Source organism: Dipodomys spectabilis, unplaced genomic scaffold, assembly GCF_019054845.1.
Source record: "Dipodomys spectabilis isolate Male_0828 unplaced genomic scaffold, ASM1905484v1 ptg000006l, whole genome shotgun sequence".
NCBI lineage: Eukaryota > Metazoa > Chordata > Mammalia > Rodentia > Heteromyidae > Dipodomys > Dipodomys spectabilis.
The window spans coordinates 21,775,957-21,795,697 of record NW_024870683.1 but is presented as its reverse complement, the minus strand read 5'-3'; the positions used below and the strand labels follow the sequence as shown (position 1 = coordinate 21,795,697).

Here is a 19,741-nt window from a genome sequence, read left to right as displayed (position 1 = left end):
GCAGCTCACTGGGAGAGTAAACACGAGTGTACGTGCACCCAGAGGCCCACACCCACATGGTGAGGAGCCCAGCACGTGTCCTGTTTCCTCTGACTTGGAGGAAGTTTCCCAGAGACAGCAGAGGCCTGGTGAGGGCTTGCCGATGGGATGGGTGGGTGGAAGATTCACCAGGCTTGCCCTGGTATACACACAGGCTGGAAGCCTGGCCCCGCAGTGCTCAGGGCCCCCACCCGTGGGAAAGGGCCCACAGCACAGGGCTTCCTCCCATTCTAACCTCAGCTTCCGCACTTTATCAGCCCCACACAATGGGCCTGGGGACCACTCCCGGCCAGCCACCAACCGGGGGCCTCTGCACGGCTGGGAAATGGGCTCTTCCTTCCACCGCTGGGAGAGATCATCTTCAATAGGGCCAAGCTTAATAGAGGACGGGGTGCTCTGAGCCTGAGAAGTCTGCCCCATGTAGCCAGGAGAGCTGGGCATCAAGGTTGCCGGGCTGGCTGTGGCCTACAGCTTTAGAAGGAGCCCTGGGGTTCCCCAAGGTCCTCATGCAGCTGCATCATGTAAAGGGCCTCCCCACAGTGTGTCTCCATCTGCCTGTTCCTCACAGTCTCCTACAGGGCTATACCCGGAGAAAAGGCCGATGGAAGTGAGCCCAGACCCTACCCCACCCCCATCCGTGCACTTTGGCAGGAATCCCCAGGGGCTGCCCAGGGACCGGGGGCTCAACACTTCTTGGAATAATAACTGTGACTCTTAGGGTCAGGGTAGCTATAATTATAACCGTGATTAAGAGTGAGATTGGAAACTGCTAGGATTTGAATCGTAGCCCAATCACGCATTAAGCTCATAGTCCTTAGTTGAGTTCTGTCCCTGCTTTGTGTCTCTCCCTTTCTTCATAAACTCACAGGGCCATTGTAAACATTAAATAAGTTAGCTAGGCACTGGTGGTTCATGCGTGTAATCCTAACTACTCAGGAGGCTGAGATATGAGGATCATGGTTCAAAGTCAGCCTAGGCAGGGAAACCCATGAGACTCTTATCTCCAATTTACCACTAAAAAGCCAGAAGTGGAGCTGTGGCTCAAGTGGTAGACCACTAGCCTTGAGCAAAAAAGTGAAGGGACAATTCCCACTCACTGAGTTCAAGTTCCAGTAGTGGTGTGCACAAATTCACACACACACACACACACACACACACACACACACACACACACACACACACAATGTGTATATGAGAGAGTGCTCAGCACATTTATTGGGCATTTGCAAGTCCTGAATATTGTGCTAAGTGCTTTGATAGTATCTAATTTAATCTTTCAACAATTCTAAGAGCTATTTGCTGATCTTTCTCCCAGTTTAGGAGGGAAGGGGTCTGGGGCCCAGAGCAGTTTGGTGACCCGCCTGGGATCTCTGAGCTGGCAGGAAGCAGAAAATTTGGAGTCTGGCTTCAGAAGCCAGAGGTGACTGAGCAAGGCCCGGGCTGGTTTTCTCTCTTGGTCGCACTCTGGGGCCACTGGGCTACGTGTGGTAGCCAGGGCTCCATGGACCCACGGATCTGCCACTAAAGGTATTTGTTTAGATGTGAGGCTTCTTTACATTTTTGGAGAATAGGAGCCTTGGAAGTGCAGTCACACGCCGGGGCTGTGCATCTAGGGGTCCTCTTGTCCCACCTCTAACCTAGGCAGCAAGCTTAGTGCAGCGAGGCTGGTGCTGTCCGTTGACAGCTGCTACAGAGCCAGATGCCTGGGAAGGGAGGAAACAAGCGTGGCCAGGGAAGGGTCGCCACCGGTGGCCGTGATGCTGAGCCGAGCCAGACCAGGCTAGGATGCAACTCAGTGACAGCATCTGGGGGCCTAGACACAGAACTCACCCACTGGGGTATCTCAGGAAGAGGATCCGCTCTGCTGGGCCACTAGGGCCTCACAGTAGGAGATGATCTGAGCCAACTCAGCTCCACACAGGAGACCAGACCCCAGTGTGTGATCCTCCCTCTCTCCCTCTCTGGACCTCAGTCGGCCCACCTGTAAGACCACTATGCCTTTGCTAGGCCATTGCTAAGATCTGTGGTTCTAACGCCCCTATGCGCAGTAGAAATCTCTCAGGGCACACGAGGGCAGGCTGATAGGGGTGGGCCGTGGACAACCCTGGGCCAGAGCACAGCCCATGGCAGGCAGCATGGCTCCAGCTAGACACACAGCAGCCCAGCGCCACACCGGCCCTGCCTGGCCTTCCTAGGCCTTACATCATCACAAGAGCACTGTCCTGTGCTCAGGGCTTTCGGTGGCCCCAGTGCAGCACTTTCCACAGCCCAGGTCAACCCTAGGAAGATTTAGTGTCCTCATGTCATAAAAGAACACTGGAGTTCAGAGGACAAAGCAGTTTGACCAGGCAGAGCTGAGACTTGAACCTGGATCTACCTGGTTCCACAACTGAAGGCTTTGCCTTCTCCTCTTCACCTCTGGCCTTGGTGCTGAGTCTCAGTGACTTGTCCATGGCCCTCCTACAACAGCCAGGCTTAAGTCAGGAAGACAGACATCATGGGAGAAAGCTGTTACCTCCCTTCCACCCTCCTACCTCCTCCCCCATCCCTTATCCACATGAGACACAGAGAATCTGGGGTAGGTGGACAGGATGAGGCCACTGTCCATGACTCATTATGTGGCCTGGACACACACGGGGGGGGGGGGGGGAGCAACCCCCCTCCCCCCTCCCTCAGTGGAAAGAACACTAACTAGGCTTAGCCAGGCAGCAGCGTTTCCAGGTCATGGAAGAGACACAGCAGAACTCTGTGAATGAGGGCATAATTGTCAGCAGGCTTGCTCCTGCTGCCTCCACTTCCTCCTTCTCTGTTTCCTCTCTCCTCCTCTTCAACGACATGCTGGCCATTTATGGAGCACTGACCAGGTGCTTGGTGCCAAGTCACTGTATGGGATTCCTTCCCCTTCCCAGCCATCCTAGGCAGGAGATACGATGACCAAACCTATTTCTCCAGGGCAGGGATCTGCCCCAGGGCCCACTCCCAGTGAAGCACGGCTAGGCCCACGCTTGTCCACTCCAGACTCATGCCCTCTTACCCAGGACAGCTTCACTGAAGCTAGTGGTCTGGAGAGAACAGGATGAGGATGGTGAGGGGTGAGGGCTCACTGACTGACGGTCAGGTGAGTGGAAGCTGTGTGGGAGGCTGCTACAGAGCTGGGGGCAGCCACTGAAGCCCCCCAAAGAAGGAAGCAACAAGGAGAAGTGATGGAGGAGAGTAGGGGAAGGAAGAATGTCAGTGGGAACCTTGGGCACCCAAAGGAGGAAGCTGAGGCAGGAGAGAGCTGATGTGGGCCTGCCGGACGCCCACATACAAGTCTCTGTCCCTAGGCAGGAAGTGGGGCCAACAGAGCTGGGGAAGCAGATGGCCGTGCATGCATATAAAGACTTGTATCGCCCGTGGCTCACGCCTGTAATCCTAGCTACTCAGGAGGCTGAGATCTGAGATCACGGTTCAAAGCCAGCCTGGGCAGGAAAATCCGTGAAACTCTTATCGCCAATAAACCACTATAAAGCCAGAAATGGTGCTGTGGCTCAAGTGGTAGAGCGCTCGCCTTGAGCTGAAGAGCTGAGGGCCAGCGCCCAAGCCCAGAGTTCAAACCCCACAACCGACAAAAAAAAAAAGATTTGTGTTGGAGCAAGGGTGGATAGAGAGAACACACAGAGGCCAGGAGACTAGAAGTCATCTCCTCTGGTGATTCTAGAGTGCACGCGCATGTGCACACACACACACACACACACACACACACACACACACACACACACACACGAGGAAATTGAGAGCTAGTCCCAATCCTTTAGTAGTTAGTACCAACTTCTGGGCCAAAAGTTTATGTCCTTTCTAGAGGGGCTCAGCCTGATCCTCCAATCTGACCGTATACAAGGTTTTCCTTATTACTAGTAGGAAGCTGACAAGGCTTGGCAACCTTGTCTCAACGTGATGGAGAAGTGTGTTGGAATCCATTAGTAATGTCTGCCATGGGTTCAGAGGGAGGAATGGTAGTGTGGGTACTTTAGAAATGCCCTGTTTAGCCAAACAATGTCTGAAACGTCCCCCTTTTACTCTAATCCTGGCCTATCTTCCAGATTAAGCCTGGGGGCATCTTTCTCCAGAAGCTTTGCCTGAGGACCCAGGCCCTGGGGTCTCTCCTTAGCTTCCGGATCTGTGAGAGTCAGTTGCACTTCCTGGGACCCGACCACCAGCCCCTACCTAGCCTCATACAGTTGTCATAGCAACACCTCTCGCATTGCTGCTGCACTTCAAGAGGAGGAATGCAACCAGCACTCCCCAGGGCCTGAACCAAAGTGTCAATGTCACCCAAGTGGCCAGGCCCCCCCAATCCATGGATAGAAGTCCTACTAACCTCTGCATTTTCTAGAAGGAAACCAAGGCTTGGAGGAGCTGGGCTGATGCATGCAGGTCCACACAATAAATCTGGGACAAAGTGTGGAGTCAAACTGGCAGGTGACCTTCAAGGCCACAAGCATGGACAGTTCCCCATGGGGCCATGTTCCTGGCCCACACAGTCAGCTCTTTTCTTGAATCCCCAAGCTGTAGCACTGAGCATACATAGGATCTGGGAGCACACCAGGAAGTTCATGAACATTTATCTATTTATAAATATTTGCACAAAGCAAAATACAGCATGGTTCTAAAGGGCTCTAATCTTGGAGCCAGATCCTAATTCTATTTCAGACACTTAGAAGCTGTGCTGCATAGGGCACACTAGATAACCTCTTGGTGCCTCAGTTTCTTCATCTATGAAATGGGCACAAAGCACTGTCTGCTCCCTAAGGCTGTTGGGAGAATCAGTGAGTGCTAATGAGCATCCTAGTGAGAATCCTTAGCACGATGCTGGCCCAGAACAAATAGGCATTGGTTTTGTTTTTGCTGCTAGACCTGTAGTGTGGCTAGGCCTTGACCAGATCTAAATATTAACTTTTTATTTTTCCAGTTACTACTCCAGGTCCTTTAAATACACATGGAAAATGCTCTGGGCTAGGTCAAACCTGTTTTGCCTTCCGTGGGGACCAGAGGACCCTGGACCTGTAGGGAAAAAAACTTCCAGAGTTCTAAAGCTCTGGGTTTGTCCAGGCTCTGTTTTCTTGGTCTTCCTTGGCCTTGGTTTTTGCCTTCTGTTTGATGGGCAGAAGGTTCATTGCGGGGGTGAGGGTGGACAGGGGAGTGTGCGGGGGGGGGGGGGGGGGGGGGGGGGAGACTTACAGAAGGGCTGAGGCGGGACAGGGTCTCTCCCTTCCCACAGGCACTGGGCCACCCCCCCCCCCCCATTTCCTGTATCAGCCCTTCTCCTCAGCCTCCGCCTCCTTACCTTCCTGTGTCCCGTGAAGAAGAGGGAGAGGTGGTGCATGGAGCCACCATTGCGGCCCAGTTCTTTCTTGAGGGTGCGGGGTGAAGGGATGGCCCAGGTGGGTGAGGTGCCCTCGCCGTCGGAGCAGTGCAGGGTGGTGTCGGAGGAGAAGCAGGGCCCGCGGGCCTCCTGCAGCAGGCTGCCTTCGCTGTGCGTCCGGCGCCGCAGCGAGCTCTGCACGCGCAGCGAGAGGCCCCCCTCGGCCCCAGGCCCCGTCTCGATCATGCTGCTGCGCTTGGCCTCGCTGCGCTCCCCATAATTGTCATCACTGGTGTCCTCCTCCTCGTCTTCCTCCCCTTCTTCCCCCTCCTCTGCTTCTTCTGCATCCTCCTCCTCTCCAGAGCTGCCCCCCTCCGCCCCTTCCTGCTGGCTGAAGGCGCTATCCAGCCGGACCTCGGGGATCACGAAGCTGGGTCTGGAGGCCACTGCTGATGGCTCCCCGGAGCTTGGGGTCTCCTTGGCGGGGGCCTCCACTGACGGGGAGACCTGGGTGGGAGGCGGACCTTGATGGGGTGGAAGGTCCTGGGAAGGGGGCTCTGGGATGGCAGGGAGGTCTTTGTTGAGCAGAGGGTCCTGGCTAGGAGCAGGCTCTTGATCAGCAGGAGGGTCCTGGCAGGATAGAGGGGCTGGAGCTGGAGGAGAGGAGTCCTTGCTTGGAGGGGCCTCTTGGGGTGGGGGCTCCTGGCAGGTAGCTGAGTCTTCACTGGACAGTGATCCTGGGCCAGGAGCAGGTTCTGGCCCGGAAGCGGAGTCCTTGCTGGGTGGGGCATCGTGTCCTGGAGGAAGTGCCTGGCCAGGAGAGGGTTCTTTGCTGGGTGCAGGATCCTCAGTACCTGGCCCCTTTCCCTCTTCCGAGGGCATCTCCCCCTTGTCATCTGCCTCTGTCTCAAGCATCTGGGAAACACAAAGACAACAAGGTAAGCTCGGGAGGAGAGGTTGGGAGGTGCCAGACACAGCGGCTGCGCACGAGGCAGCATCATAGGTGGCAGCTGGCAGCAGGTGAACCCTGCACCCCATAATGCAGCAAGGCCCAGCGCCAGACAGAAACTCAGAAATCCCTTGGCTCAGCTCTGTTAGATTCCACCCTGGACACTTCTCTCCACTTGGAGGGAGAAGAGCCACATGTCTAGATCTTTCCGTGTGTTAGGTACGAGGCCTGGTGGATCTCCCTCTCGCCCACGCCCCGCTGCTCTGTAAGGGGTGCGTCACTGTCCTCATTTACAGAAAAGGAAACAGGGGTGATGTTGCCTTTAAAGTGAGTAAAGGAGAAGCCAGGTGCTTCTGCCTCCACAGACCAAAGTCAAAAGATGTCCCTAAGCCAGAGCCATCTCCAAGTGATAGAATATTGAACCTAGCTTTTAAAGGGTCTCTCTCCTGGAAACAAGTTTAAAAAAAAAAAAACCAAAAACCAACTCCGAGTGAGTCACTCAAACAAGAATCTGCTCTAAATGTTAAGTATCTTTTTGAAACCAGTAAACTGGAATGAAACCAGAACTGTAAAATACTGCCCACACCTGCGTTAACCAGATGTCACAGGCACATGGCGTCTCGCCGAGGGATCATCTACCCAGGGATTTTTAAACTGTTTGGAGGAAGCTCAGGGATTCAAAAATAAACCCATTTCCTGCCTTGCATAGGACCCAAAGAACCCTTAGGGGTTTGCTGGGTTCCAACAGTAGATCTCATTTGCACAGGAAGAAGTGGCTCTTGGAGTGAGAGTCTGAGAAGCAGTGATGTCACAGGGAGGTTGGGCCCAGGAAATCAGGAGTGCTCCAGGCAGGGGGCCTCAGGACACAGGGAGGAGAGCTGGCTGGGCTCGGCCTGCGCTGGGCTACTCGCCATTGAAAGGCTACATTGTGTTCTTCAGCCAAGCCAAGTGTCAGCGACTCACATCTGTAATCCTAACTATACTCAGGAGGCTGAGATCTGAGGATTGCAGTTTGAAACCAGTCCAAGATGGAAAGTTCATGAGGCTCATCTCCAATTAACGACCAAAAGGCTGGAAATGGAGCTGTGGTTCAAGGGGTAGAGAACTAGCCTTGAGCAAAAAGACCTCGGGGACAGGTCCTGAGTTCACACACACACACACACACACACACACACACACACACACACACACACACAGGAATGTGTGTGTGCATAAGGCAATGGCAAAAAAAACAACTTCAGCAACAACTACCCCCAGAATGTGGACTCCAAGCTCTTCCTGTAGAGCCCATAAATGACCATTTGACAGGTAAGAAAACTGAGCCCAAGCATGGACTGCTACTCACTGTTATTGTACAGCTGCTCAAAGACCAAGAAGCCCCAAGACTGACACAGAAGTCATAGAAACTGTGCTGGCAAAGCCCCATGCCCAGCTGGGAACAAGTGACCCAGCCGTGGTCCTGTCAGCCACAGGTGGTACACACACAGGCCAGGGGTCACCTAGGTACCTGGGGGCACTGAGCAGAAGTGAAAGCACAGTACAGGGAAGTAGAGGGAAGAGCCACATGTCTGGGAGCATGAAAGTGAAAGCCCTCCCTCCCACTCCCCCTGTCCTCCTTCCCCCGGCAGGGAGGAAGGGGAGCCTGGGGATTCCAAGTCATTGACCTGGCGGGTGTCAACGAGGGTGCCCCTGGACCAAAGAAAGGTGCCTCTGAATCTAGGTCCTTTTATCCTGGGAATCCTGCCTGCAGCTGAGAAGTGGCCTGTCCCCGTTGCCTACGCACAGAGATGGTGGGGAAGGGGGGAGGGCGGAAGGGTTCCTTTCTAGAATGACACCACCGTGGGATGGGGCAGAGCCTGTCATTGGCCTTCTGGGCCTTCAAGTGTCCACCTGTGAAATGCAATAACCACCGTGCCCACGCAACAAACCAGGAGAACATGCTCTAGAAAGCTCCTAAAGGAGATGATGGTGATGGTAGTCATGGTGACTTTAAAGATGGATCTAGAGGGAAATTCTCGATTCAAAGACCTCACACAGAAGCACATCTTTCCTACAAATCCCCTAGAAGTAAACTCTGCTGGCTGTTTAGAAGCAAAGTTGAGCTCTGCTCTAGAATTCCAGGAGACTTCAGGCCCGTGCTTCAGCCTCCTCATCCAATTACCTGGGGGTCGGAGTGGGGACTCTCCACTCATAGACAGGGAGCCTCAGGGCCCAGCTTGGTCAGTGCAAAGACACCCTGAGTAATTCAGGGGCTAGGTGGGGACCAGAGCCTAGGCCTTCGGGCTCTGTTATTTGCAAGCCAGTTTCTGAGCAGTCCCTGTCCCCAGCCCATCACTCCACTCACCATGGAGAAACTCCATCAGGAAAAAACAAACCGTCCCATGGCCAGTTCCCACATCCACAATACCTTTCCTCACAGCCACCAGCCCCACCTGCCTCTCCAAGTCCTGGAGAAAGACGGGATGCAGCAGCAGCACGCGGTGACCTCAGGGCCTGGCACAGAATGGCACTAAGACAGGAGCAGGCTAAAATCTCCCTTTTCCTGGGGAGTGGGGCAGGGCATAGGCCCATCCCAGTGGGCCTGTCAGCAGAGCCCGCCCAGTCCCCTGGGGGAAAAGTGCAGCACCAGGCCCCAAACCAGAAATGCGAGTCAGCCTGCCTCTGCCAACCCAGCCCTAGACTGAGGCCAAACCAAACAAAGCCAAGAGGGGAAGTGCCACTCTGGCAGGGGGGCCTGTCCCCAGAGGGCCCTACCCGGATGGATTGGCCAAGAACCACCCAGGACTGAAGAGCTTGCAGAGTGCTCTGCGGATACGTGCTTTGAGTCTCCAATCAGACTCTGATTTTGATCCCAATGGGGCCACTTTCTAGCTGTGCAACTCTCGCCAAGCCTCTTGACCTCTCAGAGCCTCTGTCTCCTCATCTGGAACAGAGCCCAGGGATACCACATTGGACTCACAAACTATGGTTAATCTCCCAACAGTGCCTGGCCCAGGAAAAGCATGTGACACAAAGGTGGTTATTAGTATCTCGCTTTAATGAGCGGAGATGAAGAAACTGAGGCCCCAGGCAATAGGAGAATTCCAAAGACGGCAGAGTCTAGAAAGATGAAGACTCCAGCCTCCTGCCCCAGGTCTCTGACCAGCATGGATTTGAAGTCCTTTCTCAAGGGGAGGAGGGACCCACAGAGAGGGGGTTCAGGCCTTAAGCAAGCACTGCCCACGGCCTCTGGCCTGGGCTTGTCCCACACTGAGCAAAAGCTGCACAGACAAGGCCCAGCACTCTTTGTTCTTTGCTGAGCTCCCAGGCTGGCTGGTAGGTTTGCTCAAGCCGAGATCCTGGGAGAGCTGGGGTGAGAGTGGCATTGAGGGGGATGTTACTGGGGGGGAGGAGGAAGGCGTGGGTGGGGGCGCAGCTATAGAAGACCTGATAACTTCAGGAGCTGCTGAGGTGACTGACAGGTGCAGGACAGAATTAAGGCAGGTGAAGAGATAAAGTTAAAGGTGTGGTTGAAGCATGAATTGTAGTCAGCAAGTTAATGACACAGGCAGGTGTCTGCATCAAACAGCTCTGGGCTCGTGTGTGTGTGTGTGTGTGTGTGTGTGTGTGTGTGTGTGTGTGTGTGTGTGTGTGTTCTCATTTGTGCACTCATTCATTCTTCAGCCACAGGAGTGGATACAGGAGGGACAGCAGGGAACAAGTCTGCTGGTCTCTGCCTTCAGTGAAGCAGGTAAGAAGTGTAATGTGCTGAGGGAGTATGCATTTAGGAAATGCAACAGCTGGTGACACCCTGTTAAGCAGCTGTTCTAATAGGCTGCAGTGCTAGAATCCACTCAGAATCAGGAGTTGGTGGCTCAGGTCTGTAATCCTAGTTATTTAGGAGGCTGAGATCTGAGGATCAAGATTTGAAGCCATCCTAGGCAAGAAAGTCTGTGAGACTCTTATCTCTAATTAAACACACACACACACACACACACACACACACACACACACACACACACACACACAAGCTGGAAGTAGACCAAGTGGTAGAGTACCAGCCTTGAGCAAAAATGCTAAGGGACAGCACCTAGGCACTAAGTTAAAGCCCCACTATACTCTCTCTCTCTCTCTCTCTCTCTCTCTCTCTCTCTCTCTCACACACACACACACACACACACACACACACACACACACACACAGCCAGAGTATCCTAAAGAGACCAGTCTGCTTTCTGCTTGCCGGGCTTTATGTGCAGATTGCTGGCTTGTGCTGCCCTGCTCTCCTTCCCAAGGGGTCTGTATCTCTCCATCCTCCATCGATCACCTCTTCGACCTGACTGGACCATGGTTAATTCTACCCTGGTCCTGTCTGTTAGCACACAGGAAATGGACCAGGCCCTCTAAATGGAGCTACTGTTTAGGGTCTAATCAAATCCTCTTCCAAATGCAATCCAGAGCTCAGAACAGGCTGGGGAAGGGTGGCAGCTATGACGCCCTGATCATCATAGCTCCTGCTAGCTAGGACCACCGGATCCCAGACCCCATCAACTGCTGGGTTCTAGGGGTGGTGGTGGGCTGCTCAAGTGACTTGTCCAGAAGCAACCTGTGGCTCTCACAAAGATGATTCATCACATTCACTAGATGCCCCGGGCAACATCTGCCCTCCAAAACCACTTCCTGCTTTGGGAGGGGCAGGGTCTGGGAGGTTTGCCTCCAGGAAACTCTTATCTCCAATTAACTACCAAAAAAAAAAAAAAAAAATAGAAGTAGAGCAGCCTGTGCAGTCAGGATTTACCGAAAGAGGATAAAGCCCAAAGACCTGAGCTGGAATCATCTCTCCACCTTCTGCTAGCCCTGAGATCCTAGGTTGACTTCTTTCTTTTTTGGCTTGAAACTGAGTATAGACAAATTTGCCCCTTTTGCTGGGAGCCAGAGAAAAGTCCAGGAAAGTGTTGGGGGGGTGGAGGTGGGGTAGACGGAAATTCATCAGAGAAAGGGAGAGTCCTTTAGAACCTCTTCTTAAGACTTGGACCTCCATGCATGCTCCAAGTTGTGTCTTCAAGTTTGGCAGACCCTGAACCTCTAGCTTCAGGGCCTCTGGCTCCGTGAACCTCGGCTGCTCAGCAGCATGTGACTCCCTCCACCCACCTCAGTCTAGCACCTCCACATCTGGCTTGTTGATACTCCAGAACTCCATATCCCTCCAGAATGGGCGCCTTGTCCCCTTTGTCCCCCAACTTCACAGTTTGTTCAGGAGGACAGCAGCAACATCTGACAAGCGTACCTGCTCTTGTTTTACATTTCCTGGCTGAGGGGCCCTTGGGGCATGGTTTCTCTGTGCCTCAGTTTCTTTAACCATCACATGGGGTTAAGAGCAATTCCTCAAGGTGATTTTAGAGAAATAAGCAAGCTAACATATGACTAGCTTGGTCACATGAGCACTCTTTATTGAGCACTCTTTATTCAGTGGGGGCTGGCCATGGACACAGCTGTTTTGACCTCTCCCTCAATGGATTTCCTCTGAGCCTCTCTACACTCCATTGGGTGCCAGGGCACCATCAGGATCGCTTGGTGTCGCCCCCCCCCCTTACTTTCTCCTGTAACGGTCTAGTCTCCTGGGGACAATCATGCTGCGAAGCGTCAGGTCACTGACACCGTCCAGGCCTCTCTCCTGAGGCTACGCAGCATAGGCAGCCTTGGCCAAGCCCTATGGGGGAGAACTCTGCAGCCAGACCTGGTTCTAGGTTCTGTGGATAAGACAGGGAAGCTGTGGTTCCGTCTGCTGGGTGATTACAGTCTAGAAAGGAAGGATGGAGACGAACCAAGGTACTACCCATATAAGCACGGGATAAACTGCAACCCATCACGTGAAGGAGAGGTATGGGGGGGGGGGGCTGTGTCGGAGGTCAGGAACTCATCTCAGTGGAACCACCTGAGACTGAAATCTGCCCTGGCAGAGAGTACCAGAGCGGTGGAGAGGGGACCTGGCATGGAGCCCTCCTTCTAGGTACCCCAGCAGTGCTAACTCCCCATGCCTCAGACTTGCATTCACAATCCTCCCCTGAGTTCATTCTTCCCAATGGAGCCCCTATATATAATGTCACCACCTGTCATCCAAACTAGGACCTGAGTGTCATGCTCTCCTCCCTCTCCTTCTTCTCTACCTCTTAAGGACCCTCATGGCTCACAAACTTGTCAGGGGCTCAGGAGGGCAACACACCCCGAAGGGAGCATACCCATTCCACTGAAAGCAATGTGGGGGCCCAGAGCAGAAACAGCTTGACTCGGGTCAGAAGTTCAGGACAAAGGAGGAAGAGGGAGGAGGATGGAGGCGGTGTTTCTGATCAAGATGTACTGCCTCCATAAATGGACATGTTCAAAGAAAACACTCTTGTATAAACTAATTGATGTTAATAGAAAATAAAGTAACAGAGATTCAGGACAAGGAGGGGGAGAATCTCTCAAGACTGAGAAGACAGGAGCCCCAAATCTCACAGAAACCTTCCCTAATCTTGGCACTGTCCCCTGATCAGCCAGCTAGAGAATCATTCCCTAGCCCTGCCTCGAGGCGGTCCTGGGTTTGAGGACTGTGCTCTCCCATCACCACCCTATCAGATCTCTAGGAGTCACAGACCTCACTGCTTCAGTACAGTGATAGGGACACCCATAATCTCTGCACCCCACCCCCACCTCACAGTCCCATTTACATCTCCAGCTCTTACATTAGAAAAGCTGGGAGTTGAGAGCAAGGCTGCCCAGCTTCTTCCTACAGTGATGAATGCTTATCCAAAGGAGGGCTCCAGGCCCCTCCCATCCCTGGGCACTCCCCTTGGGGACTAGTTCATTATGGGCTCTACCATTACCCCCTTCCTATATGGTTTAAAACATCTTCTCTGCTGGCTATGTGTACACAGTGTCTTGTTTCTCCAGTATCTCTGCCCTTCCCTGAGAGCCTCAGTCATTCTCTTCCCCATGCTCTGGCTGGAGGGCTCTGGACTCCCCATCAGTGCCTGGCCTGCCTGGCTCCTATGGCTCAGGGTAGGCCCTGCTTTGGCTCACCAGGATCATGGCCCTGGCTTCCCCCTGCTTCCCAGAATTAGTCAGCAAATACCCACAGAGCCCAGATAGGTGCTAAGGCTTGTGCCACACACTGGAGCCAAATGGCAGCAAGGCCCATCTCTGCTGTGAAGGTGCCAGGTCTGAGGGAAAGAGACTGGAGCAGAAGGCTGGGTCAACGCTCACCATGCAGCCCTGCCTACCAGGGCTACGGAAGCACAGAAGCAGCTAGGAAAGGCTAGAATGGCTTAGGGAGGAGGGATGGGACAGGGGCTGCAGCTGGAAACAGAGGGACCACTGGAGGAAGTATGGTGGTTCCATGGGGCAGGAGCTGAGGAATTTGGACCCTCCCCTGAAAACAATATTATTTTCATAGGATTGTATCTTGGCTTACTCACCCCTCTCCCATCAGTCTCTTCTGTTTATTTGCCTTTTGATCTTGTGCAAGTTACTTAACCTCTCTGAGTTCTAGTTTCCTTATTTGCAAATAGGGCCAATGATGGTAACCTCACAGGCTTGTTGGAAGTGAGTATATTCAAAGGCATTGTCATGGCAGTGCCTGCAGAGCAGATGCTCAGTTAATGGTCCCCACTACCCTGCCATCTAGCTTGTTGTGGTTTCCACTAGCTGTGGTTCCACCTTCCCTAGCTGTAAGGATGGTGCTGAGCAGATATGCTTTTCAAAGGGGTTGATCAGAATTCCTTAGCTTCTGTCTGGTATGCTTGCCATACTTCCTCCTGTGGTCTGTGCTGTGTCTGGCTGCAGCCCCCATCCCACCTCCCCATTCTCTCCTCCCTGAGCTGTCTCGGTTGCTTCTGTGCCTCTGTAATCGGGACAGGACTGCGTAGTGAGGGTTGACCTGGCCCCTACCCCAGTCTCTCCCACTGACCTGGCACCTTCAGGGCAGAGAATGGATCTTGTAAGTACTTGGCTCTAGCGCGTGACACAGGCCTTGGCACGTGTCTGGGCTCTATAGGTATTTGCTGAGTAATTCTGGGGAACAAGGAGAAGCCAGGGCCATGTTCCTGAGCATTGGCAGGGAGCCCAAAGCCCTCCAATCAGGGTATGGAAAGGGGCAGTACTGGGGCTAATGGGACAAGCAGAAACTAGACTTGATGAGGTAGAGATTTAGGGTGTGCAAATATGCATGTGCACATGCACACACACACACACACACACACATACACACACACACACACACATAGGAGCCTGGTCTGCTTGTTCTGTCCTCCTATCCCCTGATTGCCTTTCTTGTTCTCATCACTTCTTTTCCCCTCCCTTTCTTCCTCCTTTCCCCAGGACCAAGTACTTAGTCCTGAGACTGAGCTAGGTAGCAGTAAACAATGCCACATGCAGGCCCCTCGTCACTCCTGTGGCTGGAGATGGAAGAGTAGAAGTCTGATTGTGCTGGTGAGGGAAGAGTCAGATTTCCACACACCTGACATCTTTCCAAGCAGAGCTTCCCTCTGTCCCCCCCGGCAATGTTCTACTCAAAGGTGATGGTGGGAGGGGAGGAGGGGAGAAACTGTGCCATGCCTGGGAAGATCACAAAGCTAAAATTTGGAGCTAGGTCATCTGAGGTTGACTCCCACCTCGAACTATGCGGCCAAGTCTGTGTGATGCCTCCCTCAGCGGGCTTCTGTGGCGAGGCAGAGCCTGGCACACTGAAGTGTTTAATACATAGCGCAGCCCCTTCACTCGTGGATGGGCAGCAGAGGCCAGCCCTAAACTCAGGCTCCACCCTAAGCAGCAGCTCAGCACACCAGAGCACTTTGGGAAGTAAAGGCAGAGGGAGACAGACCATTGTGGTGAAGAACTGGGGTAGGGCCTAGAGATTCACCATCTGGGGCTCAAATCCCGGCTCTACCACCTCCAGTCTCCGTGCCTGTATGTAGCCAGCTTAACCTCTAAAGGCTGGACTTTTCATCAAGATGACAAGATGGGAGAGACTTTAAGTGCCCTTACCATAGCACTTCTGGGCAACAATCCACATAAAGAGCAAGGGGCACACACACACACACACACACACACACACACACACACACACACACACACACAGTAGGTGCTCAGTAAGCACCTGTAATCACAACAATGACTTCTACCATCATTGGCACCCTTGACTCCCTTTCCTGCATCCAATTCTGGGACAGGGCACCTGGCACATTCTGACCTTCACAGCAGCCTACAACAGGAGTCTTATTGGTGCATACTTTAGGGGAGAAGACTGGGGTCCAGGCCAAAGGCCTTGGAGGCTAGGAGATGGTCAGGCCTGTGCTCAGCTTTCCTAGGGGCTTAGCTTCCTGTGTGGCCTAGGCCTGTCTGCATGTGTATCAGTAGATCTGGGAATCCACAGAGTGTTCTGGAACCAATCCTCCACAGATTACCAAGTGACAATGGTATATTCATAACCTTGTCATAAGCAAAGAAACCAAACTCAGTGCTGCCCCCAGATCATCTCTGCAGCTCAGAGCCTCAGCCAGCCCAGAAGGGTCAGATCTGGGCCCAAAATATAGCCAGATCTTCCTGTCCCAGGGACACAGCAAGTATAGAAATTTTGGGGCAGTGGCGAGCTCTCCTTTGCAGAGACCCCCCCCTTCCCTTGTCTTACTCCTTCAAGGCCTGCCGTGCTGGGGGCTCAGTGAGCAGCAGTTGCAGAGAGAGGCTCTTCCACTCATGGACACAGCACTGGGCATCTGAACACTGGACTCATCCACGATGCTGTGGCTGAAGGTCACCCTCCAATGCCCCCAGGCACACTCCAGCCTTCCTGGCAGATGTGCCCTGTCTCTGCTGGGGAGTGAGGCTGGGGATGGGTTGGGCTGAATCTGGTCCAAATTCACCATCCTGACAACCCCCTGTCATGAGACTTTCATGCCCCTCAGTTTCCCTCAGACTTGACTATATTCTCCTGCTCAGTAGCCCTCATTAGCCCTCTGGGATAAAATCCCAGCCCTCACCATGGCTACTCGCCCCCATTTATCTTTTTTTGTTTGTGTGTGCCAGAACCTGGGCATTGCTCAAGGTTAGTAGCACTCTACCACTTGAGCCACTTCTAGCTTTTGGTTGGTTAATTGGAGATTAGGGTTTCATGGACATTCCTACCTGGACTGGCTTCAAAGCGCAATCCTCAGATCTCAGCCTTCGGATTAGCTAGGATGACAAGCACTTGGCTACTCCCATGTGTCTTCTACTACCCTGTCTCTTTTTCCCCTCTGAACAACCAAATGGAATTGGACCTCAGGTTCCTCTACAGAAAGCCACAGTCATGCAAATACAACTGCTCTCCCTGCTCCACATACTGGAGACCCTCTACTCATGCTTCAAAAATCCAGCCTACCTGCACATGTATTCTCACCATTTCTGAGAGGATAACAATGTCCCATGGTGAGAAAGGATGGCATTTTTAATAGATCGGATAGACACCCACAGAAAAGGAGTCTTGATTTCTATATCACTCTGTGCAGAAAAAAATATTTTAAATGATAAAACTTCTGGAAGACAAGAGAGTTAAGTTCACCTTCCACATCTGTGGGTTTAAATATCTGCAGATTCAGCTAACCACAGATCGAAAATCTGAAGTGAACTTTCTGTAGTGAAAATGTACAGGCTTTGCTCTCTAGTCATTATCCTCTGAACAAGATAGTGTGTAAGGACTGTCCAGACACCTGAATCCGCCAGTGCCCATGTAGACAGGGCACTTGGCACATTCTGACTCTGATGACAGCCTAGAATACCCTGGCATTTGCATTGTATTGGGTATCATCAGTAATCTAGAGATGGTTTATTGTGCAGGGAAGGATATGCAGTTATTGCTACACACAAGGTATCCTGGAACCAACCCCCCACCCATAAAAGGGCAGATGGGATGCCCGAAACCTTATAATGTACAACAAAAACAGACTCAATAAGCACTCTCCATAAAAAAAAAAAAAAAAAAATTAGCAAAGTAGACTGATTAAAATCAAGAACTTCTTTTCTTCAAAGCTTCCCAAACAAGAGAGAAGACAAACTCTAGTGTGGGCGAATGCATTTGTAATGTGTTTGTCCAACAAGGAACACATATTTAGAATATTTTTAAATCGCCCACTGATTAGATAAAATCAGACAAGCTGATAGGAAAATGCAGGAAAGACTGGAAGAGGCACTTTGCCCAAGTGCCTGTCATCTTAATGGCCAACATATGTAAAGGTACACAATCTCATTAGTCATCGAGGAAATGTAAATTAAAACCACAATATGACAGTATCTAATACCTATAGTGTTGGTGAACACAGAAAGCAGTGGACCTATCATACAAGGCTTGATGAAGCGGCACACTTTGGAAAATTATACAATAGTATCTACCAAAGCTAATTACGTACATCTCTATGAGTCAGCAACTGAGGTATTTACCCAACACACAGCAAGATAGCACTTCCAAAGACACATCTGAGCCATCCATAGCAGCCCCAGTCATTACAGCCTGGGACTGGAAACAACTACAATGTTCGTGGAAAGTGGAAACATTAGAGTCTATACACACAGTGAAGCCAGAACAGAACAAAATAAAGTACAGTAACATGGATGAATCTCACCATCGAAATGTTAATATAAGCCAGACACCATCTGTAGTTCATGCTTGTAATTCTAGCTACTCAGGAGGCTGAGATCTAATGATCAGAGTTCAAGGCCATCCTGGGCAGAAAAATCCATGACTCTTATCTCCAATAAACTACCAAACAAACAAACAAAAATCATACCAAAAAAAGTGGAGCTATGGTTCAAGGAATAGAGCACTAGCCTTGAGCAAAAGAAGCTCAGGTACAGAGGCCAGATCCTGAGTTCAAGCCCTAGGATGGACACACACACACACACACACACACACACAGAGCTAATGCAAAAAAAAAAATCTATCGTTGATCCCATTCATACAAAACTAGGCAATACTACTCAATGACAGAAATCAAGATTAGGAATGACCTGTAGTCCATAATGACTGAGGTAGCATACAGGAAGTTTCAGAGTTCTAGAATGTTCTATCTCTTGACCCAGATGGAGGCTACATGGATGTGTTCATTGGGTGAAAATGCATCAGCTACATACTGCTGATCTTTCTCTTACATTAGAATTTTAAAGACAACCCCCACCCACCCGTGTTTCCTCTGCTCTCTGGCTGAGAGCTCTGGGTCCTTTGTACACACTCTACTAGCACATTCCAACCATTTCCCCTGCAAAAAGCTGCTGTCTTACTTCCCTGTTCTCTGAATGCCTTTGGAGTTATTGTCCCCCTCCTAACTACCTCGCCCACAGGTAGAGGAGCAGCCACCCATAAGATAAGAGCTCAGCATTCCCAGTGCAAGATGACCCTGAGTCCAGGCGCATGACGAATCTCTATGAGCTGAACAAATTCACTGCATTTGACCAGTGAGGCTGGGAGCTCCTCAGGCAGTGTCCCAGGCAGGAGAGGCCCCGGGAAAGTACTGTGAAGCTGAATCTATCCCTCAAGTCCAAAACCCACACAATGGTCTTTAGGACACAGTAAAATACTACCTAAGATACTGGAAGGCAGCTTCAATACCTTGGCAGAAGCACATCTGCAGGGCAGAGGGGTGGAGTGGGACAGAGACCCATTCTTTCAATAGGCAAGTATCTACCCAGGCAGATTCAACCTCACTTCCTGCAGACTGGATTCTTTTCCAAGGTTCCCACAGGGAACCTTGCAAAGCCATGCTGCTTTTCTCCATTTCCTGCTCATCTTTGACACTAAAGATTGAATCTTGCATGTCTACACCTCCAGGACTTGGCAAGTGACACAAAAGGCACTTAACATCCATAGAAGGGAGATAGAAGGCAAGGACAGGACGGAGCTACTATTTGGACCAGCCAGGAACTCCATTAACAGAGGTCTGAGCAGGGAAGGTTTCATGCCCTGGCTGGACACCACTGGCAACCCGACTTGAGAAGTGGCAGAGTAATGCCACCTTCTGTCTCATGTCCCTTCCCCTGGCTGCTTCCTGCCAGTCATTTGGCCCTCAGAGGCTCTGTCCAATCCTTTCTCTGCCCCTCTTCAAGTCACCTCACCCTCTGCCCCCTGCCCTGAGTGCCAAAGTTCTATCACTCAAGGTTAACCCCAATGAGAGGTACCAGGACAGTTTAGGGAGCCTCAGCTCTGTGGTTTAAAAAAAATAAAAAATAAATAAAAAAAGCACCCACTCACTGGTGGCTCTCACCTATAATCCTCACTACTCAGGAGGCTAAGGATCACAGTTCGAAGCCAGGCTGAATAGAAAAGTCCCCGTCAGACTCTTCAATTAACCACTCAAAAGCCAAAAGTGGAGCTGTGGCTTAATATGGTAGAGCCTAGAGCAAAACTGCTCAGAGGCAGCATGTAGG

At 51.8% G+C, this 19,741-nt stretch overlaps 1 protein-coding gene across 5 annotated transcripts in view; it reads right to left on the bottom strand.

The window, feature by feature from the left end:
• Rgs3 (regulator of G protein signaling 3) overlaps nt 1-19,741 on the bottom strand; it is a 127,163-nt gene that overhangs the window by 9,347 nt on the left and 98,075 nt on the right. For 4 of the 5 annotated variants that reach the window (XM_042695468.1, XM_042695476.1, XM_042695507.1 and 1 more), the window contains one exon: nt 5,366-6,298. In XM_042695468.1, coding sequence (XP_042551402.1) covers nt 5,366-6,298 — 933 coding nt within the window. Of the gene's footprint in view, nt 1-5,365; nt 6,299-8,764; nt 8,800-19,741 lie in introns of those variants that run through there. The other variant, XM_042695498.1, reaches the window with a different exon arrangement.